This window comes from Hemibagrus wyckioides, linkage group LG03 (genome assembly GCF_019097595.1).
Source record: "Hemibagrus wyckioides isolate EC202008001 linkage group LG03, SWU_Hwy_1.0, whole genome shotgun sequence".
Taxonomy (NCBI): domain Eukaryota; kingdom Metazoa; phylum Chordata; class Actinopteri; order Siluriformes; family Bagridae; genus Hemibagrus; species Hemibagrus wyckioides.
The window spans coordinates 34,847,525-34,872,524 of NC_080712.1; the positions used below are offsets into that span (position 1 = coordinate 34,847,525).

Here is a 25,000-nt window from a genome sequence, read left to right on the forward strand (position 1 = left end):
GTTAACACTGAGTGATAACACATTCAGTTAGTCTAGACAAACTAGATATTTCATCTGGTTTTGATGAAATATATAACTGGGTATCATCGGCATAACAATGGAAACTAATCCCATGCCTTCTAATGATGTTACCCAATGGAAGCATGTATACTGGGAAAAGCAGAGGTCCTAATACTGACCCTTGTGGGACCCCGTATTTCACTGGCACTACACTGAACAGTTCTCCATTTAAATCTACAAAGTGGTATGGATCAGACCGGTAGGATCTAAACCATTTTAATGCCTGTCCCTGCATACCTGTGTGATTTTGTAAGCGATCTATGAGAATGTTATGATCTATAGTGTGGAATGCAGCACTAAGATCAAGCAGGACTAAAATGGAGATGCAGCCTTGGTCCGAAGCTAAAAACAAGTCATTAGTGATTTTAACTAGTGCAGTTTCTGTACTATGATGAGGCCTGAAACCTGACTGAAATTCTTCAAGGATATTGTTTTCCTGTAGGAAGGAGCATAATTGGGCTGACACCTTTTCTAATATTTTTTATATAAACGGAAGGTTTGAAATCTGTCTGTAATTTGATATTTCATCAGGGTCTAGTTTTGGTTTCTTAAGAAGAGGCTTAATAACTGCTAACTTAAGAGATTTTGGGACATGACCTAGCTATAACGAGGAGTTAATAAAATTGAGACGATCATCATGCACTAATCCTACAGTATTCTCTACACTCGGTGGTCTCTGGTCCACAGCCCTGCTCACCCTGCACACTCCTCAACTTTCACTAATATTCACTTATTAATATTCATAACACACTGATTTACCATCATTTACACACATGTTTATACTCCTGTACATGCAGTGACTAAATATCTGGAGAAATTGTGTACATATCTGTTATGATGTTGGACAAAAACACACAGGAAACACGTGGAAGCTGTTCCAGGATCACGGCAGAACAAGGAACCGCAGAAAAAAACCACATCACTCACTGGACACACAATCCCCAGACACATGGCCTGGACTCAGCCTGCACGGTGTTGCCATGACGACAGATCTAAGCATTCTGTCTTGTCTCTAAATATCACCATGGAGACCATGCTTCGATTCTTCCACACACACACACACACACACACACACACACAGAACAATCGGGCTTATGAACAGTCACAAATCAAATTTTAATGATGTCACTGCATAGCATAGTGGCAGGGTTACCATAGAAACAGCGTCCACAGAGCATCATCTTTAAACAGAGCAGAACGTAAAGGGTGTTATGATAACAGCTAGCTCCTCCTCCTCAGAAACATAACATCATCAACCTGAACAGAAATCTTAATGTCATTAACAATATTAACAATCATAACATTATTAACGTTTAAACTCTTTAGTGTCTTGTCACTCCATAAGTGATGACATCATCAGTGTGAGAGTGGGGGGAGGGGTGAACATCAGTACCATATCTGGAAAAAATCTCAGATATACAATATATATACCCCCCCACCCCCCACCCACACACAATACTTGTATGCTGGTTACATACTGTCATGTTCCATTGGGATGAAGGCTGTCTAGGTAGAACTGTAACACAGTGGGTGGAGCCTATACATGAATATATGGTTCTGCTTTGTGTTTCAGGACATCATCATATGCTGCTTTGAAGCCCCGCCTCCCCCCTCCCCAGCCTCCTTTATAAACATTATGATTATATTGCAAACTGTGAAAAGAAATGATTACAATATTAAAGTTTTGTATGTATTTACCCCATAGGTGAGCATTTACCTTTATATTTACATTAAAACTTTACATTTATACTGAAACTGAATAAACGTCTCTCGATGTGAACAATAAGGAAATGTCACAGCTGAATACGGAATCGGAGCATCTCCCCCGACAGCTTAGCATAGTTATTGTTCCAAGGCCACACCCACACAGTGTCACAGACTAGTGGTTGTGTCTATGAGCAAACTCAAAGCCATGCCCACTCCCTCTGATACAGGTGAGTTTTCAGGTGTGCCGTTACAGTCTGCAGTACAGAACGTCAGTGTTGTCTCGGGGTCACGGGCGGAGCTTAAATCACATCTAATCAGTCAATAATTGTTAGCTAATGCTAGCTAGCTACATGGTGGACATGGCCTCATGCTTTAAACAACATACTGTGTGGTGAAATATATAATTAACCAGTATTTTATGTTAATTAAATGCAAGCTAAGCCCCACCCCTTGTTGATGTCGAAGACCAATAACGTTAGAATTTGGAGCAGGTTACGCAGTTTAAAAAAAAACAGAAAATAAAATAAAAACCCCATTAAAATGAGTGGATGAGTTTGAGACCTGTCGAGTGTTAGCCTTCACCTACAAAGTGAGCCAAAAAACAGCTGAAATAAAGGATAAAATGAAATGGAGGTGATCATTCATCTAAAAGAAATAAAGTTTTTTTTAATGCTGCTCTGCCTTCAACACTAAACACACGGCACGCTGTAAATAAAACACACAAAATCAACTGGCCAATCAGGAGGCCAGTTTCTCTCATCACATTATGTCTTTAACTTTTTTTCTGATTGAGGCTCCTCCTCCTCCGGCTCGGATCCGAAACGTGTCCGTTTTCCGGTCCTAGAGCCTGTTGGCTTAGAGTCAGGCTCTGCCTCTTCGGAGGATTCCGGAAGAGTTGAGTCTATACAGCTCTCATCGTGAGCGCTGGAGTTTCCATACAGCTCCAAGCTGTTCAATTCGTCCTCGCTGCTTTTACCCGCCCCCAGATCTTCCCTCTCACCGATTCTTGACTCCGCCCTCTCCATGACATCAGTGAGGTGACTTCTGACCCCTAGGTGTGTCTCTGTATGGCTCTCTGAGGAAGGGCCAGGGCTAGACGCAACACAATGCCCCTTATTTTTACCCCCACCTCTGATTGGCCGGCTCTCTTCACCAGAGGAAGAAGGAGATGTTGAATCGTGAAGAGATATTTTTGGGTAGCTGCTGTAATCTGTGGCGCTCTGAAGAGAGTGGGCGGAGTCTAAACGTGACCAACACATACGGCCCTGCTTCCTAGCTGCGTTACGTTGTCGCACTCTGCTCCTCTGAAGCTCCGCCTCTTCTCCATCACTATTGGACGAGGAGGTAGAGGAGGAGCTGGGGGAGGAGCTTGGACTGGAGGTCCTAGACAGACTGGAGTTCTCACGTGGGCTCGGAGAACGTGGGCGCGGCAACGGGTCCAGCCAGAAACTACTGGAATCCGAATCCTCGTTTCCCACATCTAAAAGGAACGCGGATGCTCGTCGTGACCCCGCCCTTCTCCGTCTGCGTGAACCTATTGCATCAGCATCTACCCTCTCACTCCCGGAAGCGGGACCAGACAATAAGGACGAGGAGGATGACGTGGAAGAGGAGTGATCTGAGTCGCTTTGCCGATTGCCGATTGCTTCGGTGGGCAGAGTTTGATTTGTCAAATCTCCGTGGTTGGTGGAGCGTGTGTGGCTACGCCCCCTGGCATGCAGCTGCAGAATGGCTCCTTCGCTCAGATCGGAATCCGAATCGGAGCTCCAGCCTTCGATCTCCCGCCGCACCAGCGAATCAAAAAAGGCCATCATGCGTGGATCCTCCTGCTCTGATTGGCTGACGTAGTCATGTGACAGGCCGCTGCCACTGTTCAGCACCAGGCTGATGTACTCCTCGTGTGTGTAGAGAGAGCGAGACTTATCCTCCACCCGACCCTCCAGATCACCCACACACTCCGGCTGCTGGTACGGACTCCATACCTACACGACGTGCACACACGCGCGCACACACACACACGCACACGCACACACACGCGCACGCACACACACACACACACGCGCGCACACGCACACACGCGCGCACACACACGGACAATGAGACAGACAGTTAAATAAATAAAAATATAGGAATGTCAGTGTTACTTTGTGTGTGTGTGTGTGTGTGTGTGTGTGTGTGCGAGTATGTGCGTGCGTGTGCTGACCTTGATAACCTTCTCCACCCCAGAGGAACAGATCATGTAGGTATGTGGATTAAAGCGGACCTGATTCACAATTGAGCGATGGCCCTTCAACACCATGAACGCCCCGTTAACTACTCGACCCACTGCACAGAGACAGAGAGAGAGACAGAGAGAGAGAGAAGAATCTATATAACCAGATCAATAATTAATAAATAAATAAACCAACAAACAAACAGCCAACAAACCTGAGTCTGGGTCGTTGGGAATTTTCCACATGTAGAGATTAAAGTCATCAGAGCCAGACAGGATATACTGCAACACACACACACACACACACACACACACTGTAGCATGCAGAAACAAAACTGAGTGTGTGTGTTTGTGTGAGAGTGTGTGTGTGTGTGTTTGTGTATGAGTGTGTGTTTGTGTACGAGTGTGTGTGTGTTTGTGTACGAGTGTGTGTGTGTGTGTGTTTGTGTATGAGTGTGTGTATGAGTGTGTGTGTGAGTGTTTGTGTACGAGTGTGTGTTTGTGTGAGAGTGTGTGTGTGAGTGTGTGTTTGTGTGAATGTGTTTGTGTATGAGTGTGTGTGTGAGTGTGTGTTTGTGTACGAGTGTGTGTGTGTGTGAGTGTGTGTGAGAGTGTGTGTGTACTACCTGGTCACGGTCCCCTGCGAAGCAGCAGCTCTTCATGGTGCAGGAGTTGAAGTAGCCCTGGTTGTCGAACTGGAAGCTGGGCAGACGGGAGTGCAGCTCATACAGGACAGGGGGCAGACGTCTGCGCAGAGCCAGCAGCTGAGTACCTGCACTGTTAAAGCGCACACTCATCGCACTCTGCAGAGACAGAGAACCCCCGTACCGCAACAGAGAACTGTACACACACACACAGGGAGAGAGAAATATGTGTTATGAATAAGGCTGTGATACATACTGACAAGAAGTGTGTGTGTATGTGTGTGTGTATGTGTGTGAGGTGTGTGTATGTGTGTGTGTGTGTGTGAGGTATGCGCGTGTGTGTGTGAGGTGTGATACACACTGACCTGCGTGGTTTGCGGATGTCCCACAGGCCGACGCCCTCTTTAGAGTTGGCCGTTGCGAGTAGGCGTGGCTCCACAGGGTTAAACATCACACTGTGGAATGCAGACGGATAATTCGCCAAGCAGAATGGCTCTGAAACACACACACAGATGTAAGGGGAGATCCTAGAAGGCAGTAGAAGAAGTAGTAACTCCACACGTCTGTCTGTCTGTCTGTCTGTCCCTACTCTGTGTGTGTGTGTGTGTACCTCCGTGGGGGGGTTCCCTTGTGTCCCAGATAAGAACACGGCCATCATCTGAGGAGCTGGCGAACACGTGATCATTAACAGGGCTGACGGACAGACCGTACACAGCGTCGTCATGGAGAAACACGTTCAGCGTCTCACCTCGCTCCACGTCATGCAGAATCACCTGCTCATCATTCCCTAACACACACACACACACACACTCAGACTACTCCTGTACTGCATTACACCCTCTGATCTGTGAAAGGGTTAGATAGAAAAGTGTTTGCGTGTGTGTGTGAAATAGGGAGAGAGAGAGGGGGGGGGAGAGAGGGAGAGAGACACAGACTCACCCCCGGAGAAGACGTGTGTGTTTGTACTGTCGAATGCGAGACAGAAGATGTTAGACAGGTGTTCCCCTTTCAGTTTGACAGGTTTAGCATGAGACTGAAGAGCTTTCTCCATGTGCCACAATAGCACACGCCGGTCATCACCACCTACACACACACACACACACACACACAAACACACACACACACACCGGTTATGATTACTGGATAATGAGACAACAGAAAAAAGGTTATAGAAAGGAAGTGATAGGTGTTGGGCTGATGAAGGTTATGAGTTCAAATCCCAGTACCACCAAGGTGCCACTGCTGGGCCCCTGAGCAAGGCCCTTAACCCTGTCCTGGAGAAGGGCCTGCTGAATGCCATAACTGCAAACTTATCTATAATAAAGGTTTAATAAAAACACAGAGAGAGAGAGAGAGAGAGAAAACGCACACAGACAGATAACTAGAGACAGACAGAATACTCAGGGTCAGTGAGAGAGACAGTGTGTGAAAGGTAGAGGGGTGGTCAGTATTCTCACAGGAGCAGACCACTTCAGGGCTTAAAACACACTGCTGCTGCCATGCTGTCTGACCTACACACCGGACAGTAGCTTAGTAAACTTGCTGAATGGAGGAGAGGGAAGAGTTTATGAGGAGTTTCTCATGTGTGCATGTGCACTTTCACCAGGATGACTTTAATCCTAGACAAGACAGTGTGTTTGTGTGTGGCCAGATATTTTTATGTCCATAACAGTAAAGGACAATAAGAAGTGTTTTATGCATTATGTGTGTGAGTGTGTGTGTGAGTGTGTGTGTGAGTGTGTGTTGTAATTTCCTGAACTGACTCTGTACTCGCTTTTCTTATCCACCGAGTAATGAGGTATGAAATGACAGCGAGCTGAAACCAAACGGACTGACCTCTACTCCAACATGGGGATTGATAAATAAATGCAATAATACTGTGTGTGTGTGTGTGTGTGTGTGTGTGTGTGTGTGTACCGGACACCAGCCACTGTCCCCCGTTGTTGGAGAACTCGATGGCGTTGACACAGCCGTAGTGTCCGAGCATATCCCTGCGGTAAAGACTGTTACAGCCGGACAGTCTGCGCCTCTGGAAGTCCTCCTTCAGCAGCTCGCGGCCGGTCACCATCCTGCGGGTCAGGAAGCCCAGTGAGCAGCGCATCCCGCAGCCCTGAGCCTTCCTCATCCTAATCCTCTGTCTGTCTCTCCCTCACTCCGAATCTTCTCTCTCTCTTCTTTATTATTCACCTCTCACTCTGCTTTTTCACACCAACGACCATGACGGCATTTTGTGCGCGCGCACGCGCCTGTGTGTGTGTGTTTTTAGCACAGCTGTTCTCGCGTTTCTTCCTCTGACACCGCCGCCATTCACTTCCGGCTTCTCGATGTGCCATTGCGCATGCGCATTGACGCCAGAGCGCCCAGCTGACTTCTACGTCATTGTCGAAGTTTTTTTTGTAAAGAAGCTCAATAATAGAAGAATAAAATTTACTTTCATAAATAGAAACTGATAATAGAAAAAATTAAATATTGTTGAATAACTAAAGAGAATATAGAGTGTCATTTCCAGAACCGTGAAGCTGAATGTAATTAAACACAGTGTGTGTGTGTTGCTAGTTTACCAAGCTCGACCAGAGACATAAACGAACTTCTGACTTTATTTTGTCGTGTGTGTGTGTGTGTGTGTGTGTCAGTATTAAATATCATGTAAAGTGTGTGATGTATAATGAGGTTGTCCTGAGAGCAGCAGTAATGAGACAGAGTCATGTTAGTGTGTGTAGTTTATTATTTTTCCCAGTTCAGGAAACACAGTGGTAGTATTTTAAACTGTTTTTTTTTCTTAACTTTTACAAACATTGACCAGATAATGTCCCATCTGTCCTTCCTGCTGTAGAAACTGGAACACACATCTTTATGGAGCATTTATGAGGTGAAAAGAATGCCAAAGTCCTGCAGCTCCACACACACACACACACACACACACACACACACACACACACACACACACACACACACTCAGTGTTTCCTGGTTCTTCAGTTTATTCAGACATCCAGAGCGCTACAGCACAATTCCTTATTGCTGGGTGACCTTGTAGTACGCTAAACTAGCTAATATCCTGACTGACCATGAGAGAGCTTTCACTTTTCAGTTTTTTTTTTAAACACTGTCTCTGAGTGTATTTTGTGTGATTCTGCACGACCTTCTAGAGCATTGTCCCTCCTCGTTAGCCGGACGTCTCACCACTAAAACATCACACACTTCCAGCATGTTCTAATGGGTTCTAATGGGGTACTGCTGGGCTGTAACTGTCGTCTAATAGAATGTGGTGTAGAACCTAATGGTTCCTGATGGTTTATCTGGTGGTCATCTGCTCATAAAGGTTCCATCTGTTCTCACTGAGGTCCGGTGGTGTTTAAGAATAAAATAAACACACAAGATTTTGTAATGTAATGGAAGGAAATGTTATTTTTTTTCCCTCAGCAAGGGTCATATCTTTACACTGCTCATTGGAATAAAAGGAGTATTTAAACCGAACAAACTCATTAATAATTTAATGATAAAAAAGAGCAGAAATACTGACAGTAATGATGCTGTAACAGTGCTCTTCATATGCACTTCATAAGGGGTTTATAATTGTGCTACAAGCCTCTTATAGTGCATCTTTAACATGTGTGTGTGTGTGTGTTTGAAAGCTCTCTGTTTGCTTACACACTTCATCTGAAACATCATTAATAAATACACACAACCTGTGCTGCAGGTCAAACACTGCTGATAAAAATAAATAAATACATAAAACAATATTAAACTAAATATTTATCACTAGTGTCCATGTTTTATGGCTTTAATGCGAACAGGCATGTGAGAGTCTAAGAGCCAGGAAGCTGTTCTTAAATTAACACATAAAAAGTGCTTTACCCTTCAACATTCACACAGACACACACACAGTGAGAACAGACAGTAGACTAGAGCAAACGCAGAAAAGAGACATTAATGATCACTTAAACACAATAAAATATAAAGTGAATCATAACCCAGTTCAATTCGTTTCAATGGCTTGTTTCGAAAAAATCAAAAGTGAGTCATGTCAATCAAATGAATCAAATATCACAAAGCATGATTCACTTAAATAAGCTGAATCATGAAATCATGTGAATCAAGTAAAATGTGACAAAGTTCGATTCACGTGCATGAGCAATTCAAATGAATCGAATCAGGATTGAAAAGTGCATCATTGTGTGTGTTACTGGAGTGAAGCCTGATGTTTAGCAGCCACACAAACAGAAGGAGAGAAGTGATAAACCTGTCCAGTAAAATAAAAGTGAGTGACGTTTCTGTCATCCTGCCATCGCAGATCACACCCTGGCATATTCCTGGACACTGGGACAGGTGTCAGTTAGCCAGTTAATCAATCCACATGATCAGTCGATCAGTTCATTAGTCTTCAGTTAGGCTTAAAAACACAGGAGAGTTTAAAGGATGGAGTGGGGTGGGGTCTAGGAGCAGGGTAAAGGAAGCTGGCACAAAAGGTCAAAGCTCAGTAGGGTCCTTTGGTGTGTCCGAAGATGGCAAGGGGAAAGTGCTTAACATGAGATGACCACTGAGCAGCGAGCTGGAAGAACTTCACATCGCTCCAATCCACGCCATCTACAGACACTGTAAAACACACATTCTTAAATTAACACAAAAGTGCTTTAGTCTTCAACATTCAGAAACACACACACACACAAACAGCGAGGACGGTCAGTGGACTAGGGTGACCATGGCAAAGCGATGTTAATTAACAATTAACACAGAAAGCAAAGAATCAAAAAATTGATTCACAATGGTGAGTCAACTGAATCAAATCTCACACAGTTCAATTATCTCAATCAGCTAGTTCAAATGAATCAACTCACAAAAAATCATTAGTTCAAATGAATCAACTCACAAAAATCATTAGTACACCTGAATCAACTAAGCAGTTCAGTCCACTGATTGATTGATTCATTATCTCTCAATGTGATCAGCTCCTCTGTGCTAACTGAGTTTATTAATTGACTAATTATTTAGTTGTGTATGAGGATGACACACTGCTGCTGATTGAAGGTGATATTGATGAGGAGCTTGAGTTAATGCACTGATTGGTTGATTGATTACCTTTCAGCATGGTCTGCTGGTGTTTGGCAGTGCAGATCAATCGGCTGATTCCTTCAATCACCTGACTCTTTGACTCCACATCTTTATCTTTTGTTTTCTTTGGTAGAAACATCACTAATGCGTGCACACACACACACACACACACTGTTTTGTTCCAAATCAACCCTTAATAGCTATTATTATTATTATTATTATTATTATTGTTATTATTATTATCATCACATTTGCACCTTTCTTGTTTTTCTCCTTGGTGACAACATTCATGGACATGGTTGGCCCCGCGTCTGCTCCACACAGTGGGAGGCGGCTAACCTGAAGTGAGCGGAAGGTGCACTTGAGCGTGTTTTTAGTGACTGTATCTCTTTTCTCCACGTCTCTCTTCTTTTCTGACGGTGCGACCCAGTAATCCACCTGCAGCCCCATCAGCTCCCCCTGTCCACTCCCAGGGGAACTGCACCCCAAAACATAGATACAGGAAATGACACACATTTCAAACAGAGAGAGAGAGAGAGAAAATGCAGACAGATAACTAAAGACAGACAGAATACTCAGGGTCAGTGAGAGAGAGCAGTGTGTGTGTGTGTGTGTGTGTACCCGCAGAGGGACGAGTGGATGGAGGGAGAGGACGGAGGAGTGGGAGAAGCTTCTTTCAAAGCTGGAGAGATCTGTGGAGGAGTGGAGGAGAGGAGAGATGCTAATGGAGCTGCATCATCTGAGTCACCTGGGAAAGTGAGAGAGACAGAGAGAGAGAGGAAGAGAGAACAACAGACAGACAGACAGACAGACAGAGAGGTAGACAGTTAGGAGACAGACAGTCTGTCATGTATTGCAGATCTATAAAATATTGTTTCTACTATGTCATAAAGCAATATATAAAATGGAGGTATTGATTATTGATCATCAGATTATTTACTTGATGTTTCTCTGAGACGCTGAGGATTTACGTGATAAGGGGATTTAACTGTTTCACATTGTCCCTGGTGTAGTAGCTTTGGGAGACCACAGAGGGGAGCCAGAGCACTTCATCTTCAGCTCTGTGGAGCACCGCTTCCTCTCATGACTGAGCGCTTTAATCACATACGTGTCGGTCTACACTGTGGATCACTGAACCACTGGCATTTATACCAAAATTTACTGATAACAATCCAGAAATGATGGATATATGATGTGAAAAAGGCACTGATCCCAAGCCTGTGCTGTGTGTGTGTGTGTGTGTGTGTGTGCGCGTGTGTGTGTGAGAGAGACAGACCTGATACAGCAGAGCTCTGTTCCACCAGCCCCACCTTCACCATCTACACACACAGCAATAACATCTTTATATCCACAATATTCTCATGATTATTCCCCTGGTGCCATGCGTGTGTGTGTGTGTGTGTAAAACTTACCCCTATGAAGGGGATGAATTTCTGACACGAGTCTTCGTCTGGACTGGAGGTAATGAAATGAGAGACACACAGAAGTAAGCGAGTGGTGGGGTGAAGATCAGGAGAAGTTTTAAACACACCCTCCTTCACGTTCCCTCATCTGCCCCAAGTCAATGTGGGCGGAGCTTCACCATTAACACACATCATGAGCGTTCACTTTAATTTATTCATGATGACGCAGTGCTGAGCTAGTCACTGTAGTTAAACTGTAATAATGTAAAAGCATGCTCTTTGTGCTGATTAGCTAACTAGTTAACTGAGAATGAAGAAATATAAATTAAAGATTTAAAATTTTATACTGCAAATAGCTTTACACAGGAAACAGTTTCAAACTGCTGCAAAGCCTTTTGGGTAAGATTAGCTCCTAAACTCCTAATATGACTACATTCAGACCTAAAGAGGGACAAGGAGACTCAAGCACAGGGAAGTGAACAAGGGGAAGTGAACAAGGGGAAGTGTTTAAACAGAACACAAGAGAGGAAACTGAATACACACTTGAAGAATCGATCACTGAGGTTTTGATTCAGTTTGATTCAAAATGATTCAGCTTGATAGAGTTTGATTCAGTTTAAATTCTGCTTGATTCAAATTGATTCAGTTTGATTCAAAATGATTCCATTTGATTCAGTTTGGGTGTCATGAGTGCTGATTGGACGAGAGCCGGTATGTGATTCCGACTGCTCTCCATCAGAGCCTCCTTTCTAGCACAAACGTGACAAAGCAAAAAACACAGGTTTCAAAACTATTTGCACCCCAGCGATAAGACAAGTGCACAAAGTCGTAAAGAGGAAACTTTATTTATTTAATCATTTACTTTTATTTAACGTTTTTCTGAAGGGTGCCAATAATTCTGATATACACTTTTTCAGAGAAAGCGTGCTCCTGATGTTAGAAGGACGGTCTTTACAGTAAATCTTTGTGTGGAATTTAGAAGGAGAGGAAATAAGTGCAGGAAGGAAGAAGGGAAAAAGAAAAAAAAGGGTTTAGAGCGTGAGTAAGAGAAAATAAAGTGAAAGGATTGGAGGATGTTTCAGTAACAGGAGAGTGATGGAGAGATGGAGTGATGGAGATGAAGTGTGAGGAGGAGGAGTGAGGAGTGAGGAGGAGTGAGGAAGTGTGATGAGTGAGGAGGTGTGAGGAGTGAGGAGGAGGAGAAGGAGGAGGAGGTGTGAGAAGGAGGAGGAGGAGTGAGCAGGAGAAGGAGGAGGAGTGAGGAGGAGTGAGGTGTGAGGGGGAGTGATGTGTGAGGAGGAGGTGTGAGGAGGAGTGAGGAGGAGGAGGAGGTGTGAGGAGTGAGGAGGAGGAGGTGTGAGGAGTGAGGAGGAGGAGGAGGAGGTGTGAGGAGGAGTGAGGAGGAGGTGTGAGGAGTGAGGAGGAGTGAGGAGGAGTGAGGAGGAGTGAGGAGGAGGAGGTGTGAGGAGTGAGGAGGAGGAGGAGGAGGAGGTGTGAGGAGTGAGGAGGAGTGATGAGGAGTGAGGAGGAGGAGGAGGAGTGAGGAGGAGTGAGGAGGAGTGAGGAGGAGTAAGGAGGAGGAGGTGTGAGGAGTGAGGAGGAGGTGTGAGGAGTAGGTGTGAGGAGTGAGGAGGAGTGATGAGGAGTGATGAGGAGTGAGGAGGAGGAGGTGTGAGGAGTGAGGAGGAGTGAGGAGGAGTGATGAGGAGTGAGGAGGAGTGATGAGGAGTGAGGAGGAGGTGTGAGGAGTGAGGAGGAGTGATGAGGAGTGAGGAGGTGGAGGTGTGAGGAGTGAGGAGGAGTGATGAGGAGTGAGGAGGAGGTGTGAGGAGTGAGGAGGAGTGATGAGGAGTGATGAGGAGTGAGGAGGAGTGAGGAGTGATGAGGAGTGAGGAGGAGGAGGTGTGAGGAGTGAGGAGGAGTGAGGAGGAGTGATGAGGAGTGAGGAGGAGGAGGTGTGAGGAGTGAGGAGGAGTGATGAGGAGTGAGGAGGAGGAGGTGTGAGGAGTGAGGAGGAGGTGTGAGGAGTGAGGAGGAGTGATGAGGAGTGAGGAGGAGGAGGTGTGAGGAGTGAGGAGGAGTGATGAGGAGTGAGGAGTGATGAGGAGTGAGGAGGAGGAGGTGTGAGGAGTGAGGAGGAGTGATGAGGAGTGAGGAGGAGGAGGTGTGAGGAGGAGGAGGTGTGAGGAGGAGTGATGAGGAGTGAGGAGGAGGAGGTGTGAGGAGGAGTGATGAGGAGCGAGGAGGAGGAGGTGTGAGGAGTGAGGAGGAGTGATGAGGAGGAGGTGTGAGGAGTGAGGAGGAGTGATGAGGAGTGAGGAGGAGGAGGTGTGAGGAGTGATGAGGAGTGATGAGGAGTGAGGAGGTGGAGGTGTGAGGAGGAGTGATGAGGAGTGAGGAGGAGGAGGTGTGAGGAGGAGTGATGAGGAGTGAGGAGGAGTGATGAGGAGTGAGGAGTGAGGAGGAGTGAGGAGGAGTGAGGAGGTGTGATGAGGAGTGAGGAGGAGTGATGAGGAGTGAGGAGTGATGAGGAGTGAGGAGGAGTGAGGAGGTGTGAGGAGGAGTGATGAGGTGTGAGGAGGAGTGATGAGGAGTGAGGAGTGATGAGGAGTGATGAGGTGTGAGGAGGAGTGATGAGGAGTGAGGAGGAGTGATGAGGAGTGATGAGGTGTGAGGAGGAGTGAGGAGGAGTGATGAGGTGTGAGGAGGAGTGAGGAAGAGTGAGGAGAGAGGAGTGATGAGGTGTGAGGAGGAGGAGGTGAGAGGTGAGGAGGGAGGAGTGATGAGGAGTGAGGAGGTGTGAGGAGGAGTGATGAGGAGTGAGGAGTGATGAGGAGTGACGAGGAGTGAGGAGGAGTGAGGAGGAGTGATGAGGAGTGATGAGGAGTGAAGAGGAGTGATGAGGAGTGAGGAGTGAGGAGGAGTGAGGAGGAGTGAGGAGGTGTGAGGAGGAGTGATGAGGAGTGAGGAGTGATGAGGTGTGAGGAGGAGTGATGAGGAGTGAGGAGTGATGAGGAGTGATGAGGTGTGAGGAGGAGTGATGAGGAGTGAGGAGTGATGAGGAGTGAGGAGGAGTGATGAGGAGTGAGGAGGAGTGATGAGGTGTGAGGAGGAGTGAGGAGGAGTGATGAGGTGTGAGGAGGAGTGAGGAGGAGTGAGGAGTGAGGAGGAGTGATGAGGAGTGATGAGGTGTGAGGAGGAGTGATGAGCAGTGAGGAGTGAGGAGGAGTGATGAGGAGTGAGGAGGAGTGATGAGGTGTGAGGAGGAGTGAGGAGGAGTGAGGAGTGATGAGGAGTGATGAGGAGTGATGAGGAGTGAGGAGGTGTGAGGAGGAGTGAGGAGGAGTGAGGAGTGATGAGGAGTGACGAGGAGTGAGGAGGAGTGAGGAGGAGTGAGGAGGAGTGAAGAGGAGTGATGAGGAGTGAGGAGTGAGGAGGAGTGAGGAGGAGTGAGGAGGTGTGAGGAGGAGTGAGGAGGAGTGAGGAGTGAGGAGGAGTGAGGAGGAGTGAGGAGTGATGAGGAGTGAGGAGTGAGGAGGAGTGAGGAGGAGTGAGGAGTGATGAGGAGTGATGAGGTGTGAGGAGGAGTGATGAGGAGTGAGGAGTGATGAGGAGTGAGGAGGAGTGATGAGGAGTGATGAGGTGTGAGGAGGAGTGAGGAGGAGTGATGAGGTGTGAGGAGGAGTGAGGAGGAGTGAGGAGGAGTGATGAGGAGTGATGAGGTGTGAGGAGGAGTGATGAGCAGTGAGGAGTGAGGAGGAGTGATGAGGAGTGAGGAGGAGTGATGAGGTGTGAGGAGGAGTGAGGAGTGATGAGGAGTGATGAGGAGTGAGGAGGAGTGATGAGGAGTGAGGAGGTGTGAGGAGGAGTGATGAGGAGTGAGGAGTGATGAGGAGTGACGAGGAGTGAGGAGGAGTGAGGAGGAGTGAGGAGGAGTGATGAGGTGTGAGGAGGAGTGAGGAGTGATGAGGAGTGAGGAGTGATGAGGAGTGATGAGGAGTGAGGAGGAGTGAGGAGGAGTGAGGAGGAGTGAGGAGGAGTGAGGAGTGATGAGGGATGAGGAGTGAGGAGGAGTGAGGAGGAGTGATGAGGTGTGATGAGGTGTGAGGAGGAGTGATGAGGAGTGAGGAGGAGTGATGAGGAGTGATGAGGAGTGAGGAGGAGTGAGGAGGAGTGAGGAGGAGTGATGAGGAGTGAGGAGGAGTGAGGAGGTGTGAGGAAGAGTGATGAGGAGTGAGGAGTGATGAGGAGTGAGGAGGAGGAGGTGTGAGGAGGAGTGAGGAGTGAGGAGGAGTGAGGAGGAGTGATGAGGAGTGAGGAGTGAGGAGGAGTGAGGAAGAGTGATGAGGAGTGAGGAGGAGGAGGTGTGAGGAGGAGTGAGGAGTGAGGAGGAGTGATGAGGAGTGAGGAGTGAGGAGGAGTGAGGAGGAGTGATGAGGTGTGAGGAGGAGTGATGAGGTGTGAGGAGGAGTGATGAGGTGTGAGGAGGTGTGAGGAGGAGTGAGGAGTGATGAGGAGTGAGGAGTGATGAGGAGTGAGGAGGAGGAGGTGTGAGGAGTGAGGAGGAGTGATGAGGAGTGAGGAGTGATGAGGAGTGAGGAGGAGGAGGTGTGAGGAGTGATGAGGAGTGAGGAGTGAGGAGGAGGAGGTGTGAGGAGTGAGGAGGAGGAGGTGTGAGGAGTGATGAGGAGTGAGGAGTGAGGAGGAGGAGGTGTGTACATGCAGGCAGAGCACTGTACCTTACTGCAAAATCAAAATGAAAACTCTTTTTCCTTCAGAGCGCACAGAGAAAAACACAAACACAATAAACTTGTTAATGACAGACGCTCGGTGGTGAGGGGGCGGGGTTTAGTCATGTGATTAATTAATAACACAATACTGCACTACACACAGTGTGTGTGTGTGTGTGTGTGTGTGTGTGTACCTCTTTTGCTTGTATGTTAGCATAGCCTCTGCTATGGGCAGCTGATATGCTCCATTTGCTCCCAACATGTACTGAGTTACTCTGGAGACTACATCAGGATTCTCCTGCACTGCACACACACACACACACACACACACACACACATTATGAACATTAATCAGATAGAATAAATGAATGAGTGTTTGATGTGTCCAGAGAGCAGGATTATGGGTTTGTTTTGCCTCAGAGTAACACACTGATGTCCAGACACACACACACACACACACACAGAAAAGTTGAGCTGTAGTGAAACCTCCACAGTGTGAAAGAGAGAGGAGTGTGTGTGTGTGTGTGTGTGTGTGTGTGTTACCTATAACTGGAGCTTCAGGTTTGTAGAATAAATCTCTCCATGCTGAGTCCTTGAACAGGTTGTTATACCTGTAATCAATACTGGCCAAGTATTCAGACACAGGGTGGGCTCCTACACACACACACACACACACACACACACACACACATACACACAAATAAAAAAAAACAAAACGATAGCTCCATGAAGAAAGTTAAACAGCAGACAGCTCAGAAAGTACTGAACACACACGCACACATGCACACACAGACACACACAAACACGCACACACACACGCACACAAACACGCGCACACACACACACACCCACATGCACACACACGCACACAAACATGCACACACACACACCCACATGCACACACACGCACACAAACATGCACACACACACACCCACATGCACACACACGCACACACACACAAACACACACATGCACAAACACAAACACACATACACACACGCACACAGACACACATGCATACAGACACACAAACACAGACACACACACGCACACACAGACACACACACGCACGCCACTCACCTAGTGGAATAATGAGAAAGCGCAGGTAGCCCAACCAATCAGGAGTCTTGTGAGTCAAATGATCTACGAAGAGGCGGAGCACAGACGACAGGTAATGCTGAGCACCTGCAACTGCAATCTTCACCGGGGACGGAGTGATGGAGTTACTGTTACAGCTGTACACACACACACACATACACACACACACACACTGCAAAAGTGAGAGAGACAGAGACAGATAAAGAGAGAGACAGATAGATAGAGAGAGAGACAGAGAGAGAGAGACAGAGAGACTCACAATCTCTGTATTCGTGAGATGATGGTGTTGAATGCAGCCTGAACGTCAGCTGTGGTGAACGTACACACGACAGGGAGAGTGTGATTCTGCAGGACGTCAGACAGATACTGAGAGACAGACAGACAGACAGGGAGAGAGACAGATACAGAGAGTTTAACACATTATTTAAGGAAGTCTATTTCTATTACTGAATCAACATCCGATTCTAACTCTGTTTCTGAGTGACTCGGACTCAGTCTCGGACTCGTTCTCAGACTCAGATTCGGACTCTATGTGTCTGATGTCTCTAAATTCATTTCTGACTCTGAATCTTTCTAAAGATGTAAAGATGATTCTGAATCATTTCTAAATCTAAGTTTAACTCTGACTCTGATTCATCCTTTAACTGCACATCTGTAAATAAACAGTCCCCTGCTGGAGAGAAGGTCCCACTGACGTTTCCATAGCAACAGCCTGTGTGATTGACAGGTGAAAGTCAGACTCACCTGGCCCTGCCAGTCAGAGGTGTTGATGAGGATGATGCTGTCAGGAAGATGATCATCAGACACCAGGATGTGATTCAGCTGATCGTACACCGTCTTACGGGGAATCTGGAGTCAACATCAACAAACTGATTCAGACATCAAAGACTTTTTCAACTGTAGAAGACAGTGTGTGTGTGTGTGTGCGCGCGTGTGTGTGTACTTGTAGAGGACAGTGTGTGTGTGTACTTGTAGAGGACAGTGTGTGTGTGTGTGTGTGTACTCGTAGAGGACAGTGTGTGTGTACTTGTAGAGGACAGTATGTGTATGTGTGTGTGTGTACTTGTAGAGGACTGTGTGTGTGTGTACTTGTAGAGGACAGTGTGTGTGTGTGTGTGTGTGTGTACTTGTAGTACTTGTAGAGGACAGTGTGTGTGTGTGTGTGTGTGTACTTGTAGAGGACTGTGTGTGTGTGTACTTGTAGAGGACAGTGTGTGTGTGTGTGTGTGTGTGTACTTGTAGTACTTGTAGAGGACAGTGTGTGTGTGTGTGTGTGTGTGTGTGTGTGTACTTGTAGAGGACTGTGTGTGTGTGTGTGTGTGTACTTGTAGAGGACAGTGTGTGTGTGTGTGTGTGTGTGTGTGTACTTGTAGTACTTGTAGAGGACAGTGTGTGTGTGTGTGTGTGTGTGTGTACTTGTAGAGGACTGTGTGTGTGTGTACTTGTAGAGGACAGTGTGTGTGTGTGTGTGTACTTGTAGTACTTGTAGAGGACAGTGTGTGTGTGTGTGTACTTGTAGTACTTGTAGAGGACAGTGTGTGTGTGTGTGTGTGTACTTGTAATACTTGTAGAGGACAGTGTGTGTGTGTGTGTGTGTGTACTTGTAGTACTTGTAGAGGACAGTGTGTGTGTGTGTGTGTACTTGTAGTACTTGTAGAGGACAGTGTGTGTGTGTGTGTGTACTTGTAGTACTTGTAGAGGACTGTGTGTGTGTGTGTACTTGTAGTACTTGTAGAGGACAGTGTGTGTGTGTGTGTGTGTGTACTTGTAGAGGACAGTGTGTGTGTGTGTATGTGTGTGTATGTGTACCTGTAGAGGACAGTGTGTGTGTGTGTGTGTGTGTGTGTGTATGTGTACCTGTAGAGGACAGTGTGTGTGTGTGTGTGTGTGTGTACCTGTAGAGGACTGTGTGTGTGTGTGTGTGTGTGTGTGTACTTGTAGTACTTGTAGAGGACAGTGTGTGTGTGTGTGTGTGTGTACTTGTAGAGGACAGTGTGTGTGTGTGTATGTGTACCTGTAGAGGACAGTGTGTGTGTGTGTGTGTGTGTGTGTGTGTATGTGTACCTGTAGAGGACAGTGTGTGTGTGTGTGTGTATGTGTACCTGTAGAGGACAGTGTGTGTGTGTGTGTGTGTGTGTGTGTGTATGTGTACCTGTAGAGGACAGTGTGTGTGTGTGTGTGTGTGTATGTGTACCTGTAGAGGACAGTGTGTGTGTGTGTGTGTATGTGTACCTGTAGAGGACAGTGTGTGTGTGTGTGTATGTGTACCTGTAGAGGACAGTGTGTGTGTGTGTGTGTACCTGTAGAGGACAGTGTGTGTGTGTGTGTACCTGTAGAGGACAGTGTGTGTGTACCTGTAGAGGACAGTGTGTGTGTGTGTATGTGTACCTGTAGAGGACAGTGTGTGTGTGTGTGTGTACCTGTAGAGGACAGTGTGTGTGTGTGTGTGTATGTGTACCTGTAGAGGACAGTGTGTGTGTGTGTGTGTGTGTATGTGTACCTGTAGAGGACAGTGTGTGTGTGTGTGTGTATGTGTACCTGTAGAGGACAGTGTGTGTGTGTGTGTGTATGTGTACCTGTAGAGGACAGTGTGTGTGTGTGTGTGTGTGTATGTGTACCTGTAGAGGACAGTGTGTGTGTGTGTGTGTGTGTGTGTGTGTGTGTATGTGTACCTGTAGAGGACAGTGTGTGTGTGTGTGTATGTGTACCTGTAGAGGACAGTGTGTGTGTGTGTGTGTATGTGTACCTGTAGAGGACAGTGTGTGTGTGTGTGTGTGTGTGTGTATGTGTACCTGTAGAGGACAGTGTGTGTGTGTGTGTGTGTGTGTGTGTGTGTGTGTACCTGTAGAGGACAGTGTGTGTGTGTGTGTGTGTGTGTGTGTGTGTGTGTGTGTGTGTGTGTGTGTGTACCTGCTGTAGGTAACTCTCCCACAGTGTGTGTGTGTGTGTGTGTACCTGCTGTAGGTAACTCTCCCACAGTGTGTGTGTGTGTGTGTGTGTGTGTGTACCTGTAGAGGACAGTGTGTGTGTGTGTGTATGTGTACCTGTAGAGGACAGTGTGTGTGTGTGTGTGTGTGTACCTGTAGAGGACAGTGTGTGTGTACCTGTAGAGGACAGTGTGTGTGTGTGTGTGTGTGTATGTGTACCTGTAGAGGACAGTGTGTGTGTGTGTGTGTATGTGTACCTGTAGAGGACAGTGTGTGTGTGTATGTGTACCTGTAGAGGACAGTGTGTGTGTGTGTGTGTATGTGTACCTGTAGAGGACAGTGTGTGTGTGTGTGTACCTGTAGAGGACAGTGTGTGTGTGTGTGTGTGTGTGTATGTGTACCTGTAGAGGACAGTGTGTGTGTGTGTGTGTGTGTGTATGTGTACCTGTAGAGGACAGTGTGTGTGTGTGTGTGTATGTGTACCTGTAGAGGACAGTGTGTGTGTGTGTGTGTGTGTGTGTGTGTGTGTGTATGTGTACCCGTAGAGGACAGTGTGTGTGTGTGTGTGTGTGTGTGTATGTGTACCTGTAGAGGACAGTGTGTGTGTGTGTGTGTGTGTATGTGTACCTGTAGAGGACAGTGTGTGTGTGTGTGTGTATGTGTACCTGTAGAGGACAGTGTGTGTGTGTATGTGTACCTGTAGAGGACAGTGTGTGTGTGTGTGTGTGTGTGTGTGTGTGTACCTGTAGAGGACTGTGTGTGTGTGTGTGTGTACTTGTAGTACTTGTAGAGGACAGTGTGTGTGTGTGTGTGTGTGTGTGTGTACTTGTAGAGGACTGTGTGTGTGTGTGTGTGTGTACTTGTAGAGGACAGTGTGTGTGTACTTGTAGAGGACAGTATGTGTATGTGTGTGTGTGTGTGTGTACTGTGTGTGTGTACTTGTAGAGGACAGTGTGTGTGTGTGTGTGTGTGTGTGACAGTGTGTGTGTGTGTGTGTGTGTACTTGTAGAGGACTGTGTGTGTGTGTACTTGTAGAGGACAGTGTGTGTGTGTGTGTGTACTTGTAGTACTTGTAGAGGACAGTGTGTGTGTGTGTGTACTTGTAGTACTTGTAGAGGACAGTGTGTGTGTGTGTGTGTACTTGTAATACTTGTAGAGGACAGTGTGTGTGTGTGTGTGTGTGTACTTGTAGAGGACAGTGTGTGTGTGTGTGTGTATGTGTACCTGTAGAGGACAGTGTGTGTGTGTGTGTGTGTGTGTGTGTGTGTGTGTGTGTGTGTGTGTGTGTGTGTGTGTGTGTGTGTGTGTGTGTGTGTGTGTGTGTACCTGCTGTAGGTAACTCTCCCACAGTGTGTGTGTGTGTGTGTGTGTGTGTACCTGCTGTAGGTAACTCTCCCACAGTGTGTGTGTGTGTGTGTGTGTGTGTGTGTGTGTGTGTGTGTGTGTGTGTGTGTGTGTGTGTGTGTGTGTGTGTGTGTGTGTGTGTGTGTATGTGTACCTGTAGAGGACAGTGTGTGTGTGTGTGTGTATGTGTGTATGTGTACCTGTAGAGGACAGTGTGTGTGTGTGTGTATATGTGTACCTGTAGAGGACAGTGTGTGTGTGTGTGTGTGTGTGTGTATGTGTACCTGTAGAGGACAGTGTGTGTGTGTGTGTATGTGTACCTGTAGAGGACAGTGTGTGTGTGTGTGTGTGTGTGTGTGTATGTGTACCTGTAGAGGACTGTGTGTGTGTGTGTGTGTGTGTGTATGTGTACCTGTAGAGGACAGTGTGTGTGTGTGTGTGTGTGTGTATGTGTACCTGTAGAGGACAGTGTGTGTGTGTGTGTATGTGTACCTGTAGAGGACAGTGTGTGTGTGTGTGTGTACCTGTAGAGGACAGTGTGTGTGTGTGTGTGTGTGTGTGTATGTGTACCTGTAGAGGACAGTGTGTGTGTGTGTGTGTATGTGTACCTGTAGAGGACAGTGTGTGTGTGTGTGTGTGTGTGTATGTGTACCTGTAGAGGACAGTGTGTGTGTGTGTGTGTGTATGTGTACCTGTAGAGGACAGTGTGTGTGTGTGTGTACCTGTAGAGGACAGTGTGTGTGTACCTGTAGAGGACAGTGTGTGTGTGTGTGTGTGTGTGTATGTGTACCTGTAGAGGACAGTGTGTGTGTGTGTGTGTGTGTACCTGTAGTAGGTAACTCTCCCACAGTGTGTGTGTGTGTGTGTGTGTGTGTATGTGTACCTGTAGAGGACAGTGTGTGTGTGTGTGTGTATGTGTACCTGTAGAGGACAGTGTGTGTGTGTGTGTGTGTGTGTGTGTATGTGTACCCGTAGAGGACAGTGTGTGTGTGTGTGTGTGTGTGTGTGTATGTGTACCTGTAGAGGACAGTGTGTGTGTGTGTGTGTGTGTGTATGTGTACCTGTAGAGGACAGTGTGTGTGTGTGTGTGTGTGTGTGTGTGTGTATGTGTACCCGTAGAGGACAGTGTGTGTGTGTGTGTGTGTGTGTGTGTATGTGTACCTGTAGAGGACAGTGTGTGTGTGTGTGTGTGTGTGTATGTGTACCTGTAGAGGACAGTGTGTGTGTGTGTGTGTATGTGTACCTGTAGAGGACAGTGTGTGTGTGTGTATGTGTACCTGTAGAGGACAGTGTGTGTGTGTGTATGTGTACCTGTAGAGGACAGTGTGTGTGTGTGTGTGTGTGTATGTGTACCTGTAGAGGACAGTGTGTGTGTGTGTGTGTGTGTGTGTATGTGTACCTGTAGAGGACTGTGTGTGTGTGTGTGTGTGTGTATGTGTACCTGTAGAGGACAGTGTGTGTGTGTGTGTGTATGTGTACCTGTAGAGGACAGTGTGTGTGTGTGTGTGTGTATGTGTACCTGTAGAGGACAGTGTGTGTGTGTGTGTGTGTGTGTTTGTGTACCTGTAGAGGGCAGTGTGTGTGTGTGTGTGTGTGTATGTGTACCTGTAGAGGACAGTGTGTGTGTGTGTGTATGTGTGTGTGTGTGTGTATGTGTACCTGTAGAGGGCAGTGTGTGTGTGAGTGTGTGTGTGTGTATGTGTACCTGTAGAGGGCAGTGTGTGTGTGTGTGTGTGTGTGTGTATGTGTACCTGTAGAGGACAGTGTGTGTGTGTGTGTGTATGTGTACCTGTAGAGGACAGTGTGTGTGTGTGTGTATGTGTACCTGTAGAGGACAGTGTGTGTGTGTGTGTGTGTATGTGTACCTGTAGAGGACAGTGTGTGTGTGTGTGTATGTGTACCTGTAGAGGACAGTGTGTGTGTGTGTGTGTGTATGTGTACCTGTAAAGGACAGTGTGTGTGTGTGTGTGTGTGTGTGTGTATGTGTACCTGTAGAGGGCAGTGTGTGTGTGTGTGTGTGTGTGTGTGTGTGTATGTGTACCTGTAGAGGGCAGTGTGTGTGTGTGTGTGTGTGTACCTGTAGAGGGCAGTGTGTGTGTGTGTGTGTATGTGTACCTGTAGAGGACAGTGTGTGTGTGTGTGTGTGTGTATGTGTACCTGTAGAGGACAGTGTGTGTGTGTGTGTGTGTGTACCTGTAGAGGGCAGTGTGTGTGTGTGTGTGTATGTGTACCTGTAGAGGACAGTGTGTGTGTGTGTGTGTGTGTATGTGTACCTGTAGAGGACAGTGTGTGTGTGTGTGTGTGTGTGTGTGTGTGTGTATGTGTACCTGTAGAGGACAGTGTGTGTGTGTGTGTGTGTGTGTGTGTATGTGTACCTGTAGAGGACAGTGTGTGTGTGTGTGTGTGTGTGTGTGTGTGTGTATGTGTACCTGTAGAGGACAGTGTGTGTGTGTGTGTGTATGTGTACCTGTAGAGGACAGTGTGTGTGTGTGTGTGTGTGTGTGTATGTGTACCTGTAGAGGACAGTGTGTGTGTGTGTGTGTGTGTGTATGTGTACCTGTAGAGGGCAGTGTGTGTGTGTGTGTATGTGTACCTGTAGAGGACAGTGTGTATGCAGCGGATGTTCATTATCCAGACTGTTGGCTCTCTCATTCGGCGGTCGGCTCGTCTGTCGTTCTTTCAGTGATGTACTCCTCCCTCTGCGGACCTGCTTCACCTCCTGCCTACAGAGAGAGAGTTAGTTTGGTGTTTGGCTCTGTGTTTTTAAACAGTTCTTCTCATCATTCCGGTTCCCTTCTCCATGCTGACCCGTGCTTCTGGTCAGCTGAAATCAGGCTTGTGTAAAACATGTGACTGTTTCAGCTGCTTGTCCCTGACTTCAGTAGAAAGAGTGTGTGCTGTGAAGGAGCAGGTCAGTGGGTTGGATGTTTTTTGGATGAATCTGCCCCTTTATTTATGTCTCAAAGAGAGAGGTGGACCTACTGACTCTGAACCTGCTGGGAACCTGGTAAAGGAACAGAAGGAAGTGAAGGAACAGAAAGAAGTAAAGGAAGTGAAGAAAGTGAAGGAACCAAAGAACGTTAAGGAAGTGAAGGAACAGAAGGAAGTGAAGGAACCGAAGGAAGTGAAGGAAGTGAAGGAACCAAAGAACGTTAAGGAAGTGAAGGAACAGAAGGAAGTGAAGGAACCGAAGGAAGTGAAGGAACAGAAGGAAGTGAAGGAACCGAAGGAAGTGAAGGAACAGAAGGAACAGAAGGAAGTGAAGGAACAGAAGGAAGTGAAGGAAGTGAAGGAACAGAAGGAAGTGAAGGAACCGAAGGAAGTGAAGGAAGTGAAGGAACAGAAGGAAGTGAAGGAACCGAAGGAAGTGAAGGAAGTGAAGGAACAGAAGGAATTGAAGGAACCGAAGGAAGTGAAGGAATTGAAGGAAGTGAAGGAGTGAGTATCTGCTGACTCACTGTTTCTTTCCCTTCACCCCAGGACTGGACAGAGGGAGGAAGTAAAGTCTGGAGCACTAAAACGAGCTGTGTGTGTTGTGTTTGTGGAAGTGTGAACTGAGCTACTCCTCAGGTTTTATACGCTCATGTTAATCTCACTGGTTTCTCTGAACTCACTGAAATGTCCAGCAGATGGTCTCTCTCTGGACTGGACATGTTTATTTTCATAAATCATAACATTTCTCTTGAAATCTGTTTTTAAATACATTTACTGAGTGAATGAAACAATAACTTATTCATAAGCTCTAAAGAGACACAGTAAAGGCACTAAGATGGACACAAAGGGTCAGTGAAGGGTCATTGAAGGGTCAGTGTATGAATCAGTGA

At 46.8% G+C, this 25,000-nt stretch overlaps 2 protein-coding genes across 6 annotated transcripts in view; both read right to left on the reverse strand.

The window, feature by feature from the left end:
• The window catches only part of dcaf5 (ddb1 and cul4 associated factor 5), an 8,264-nt gene extending 1,301 nt beyond the window's left edge, over window positions 1-6,963 (reverse strand). The window contains exons 1-8 of the mRNA XM_058386515.1: window positions 6,541-6,963; window positions 5,563-5,706; window positions 5,234-5,410; window positions 4,989-5,118; window positions 4,606-4,819; window positions 4,195-4,261; window positions 3,971-4,092; window positions 1-3,749 (exon numbers count right to left, since the gene is read on the reverse strand). The exon at window positions 1-3,749 is cut by the window's left edge and continues 1,301 nt beyond it. Coding sequence (XP_058242498.1) covers window positions 2,532-3,749; window positions 3,971-4,092; window positions 4,195-4,261; window positions 4,606-4,819; window positions 4,989-5,118; window positions 5,234-5,410; window positions 5,563-5,706; window positions 6,541-6,748 — 2,280 coding nt within the window. The 5' untranslated portion in view covers window positions 6,749-6,963 and the 3' untranslated portion in view covers window positions 1-2,531. The remainder of the gene's footprint in view (window positions 3,750-3,970; window positions 4,093-4,194; window positions 4,262-4,605; window positions 4,820-4,988; window positions 5,119-5,233; window positions 5,411-5,562; window positions 5,707-6,540) is intronic.
• Window positions 6,964-7,330: 367 nt separating this feature from the next.
• The window catches only part of pacs2 (phosphofurin acidic cluster sorting protein 2), a 71,469-nt gene continuing 53,799 nt past the window's right edge, over window positions 7,331-25,000 (reverse strand). For 4 of the 5 annotated variants that reach the window (XM_058386513.1, XM_058386511.1, XM_058386510.1 and 1 more), the window contains exons 13-25: window positions 23,770-23,899; window positions 17,650-17,754; window positions 17,165-17,271; window positions 16,888-17,042; window positions 16,350-16,460; window positions 16,001-16,109; window positions 15,816-15,848; window positions 11,086-11,128; window positions 10,950-10,992; window positions 10,295-10,421; window positions 9,931-10,151; window positions 9,701-9,814; window positions 7,331-9,217 (exon numbers count right to left, since the gene is read on the reverse strand). In XM_058386513.1, the coding sequence (XP_058242496.1) occupies window positions 9,099-9,217; window positions 9,701-9,814; window positions 9,931-10,151; window positions 10,295-10,421; window positions 10,950-10,992; window positions 11,086-11,128; window positions 15,816-15,848; window positions 16,001-16,109; window positions 16,350-16,460; window positions 16,888-17,042; window positions 17,165-17,271; window positions 17,650-17,754; window positions 23,770-23,899 (1,417 nt within the window). In that variant the 3' untranslated portion in view covers window positions 7,331-9,098. The remainder of the gene's footprint in view (window positions 9,218-9,700; window positions 9,815-9,930; window positions 10,152-10,294; window positions 10,422-10,949; window positions 10,993-11,085; window positions 11,129-15,815; window positions 15,849-16,000; window positions 16,110-16,349; window positions 16,461-16,887; window positions 17,043-17,164; window positions 17,272-17,649; window positions 17,755-23,769; window positions 23,900-25,000) is intronic. The other variant, XM_058386514.1, reaches the window with a different exon arrangement.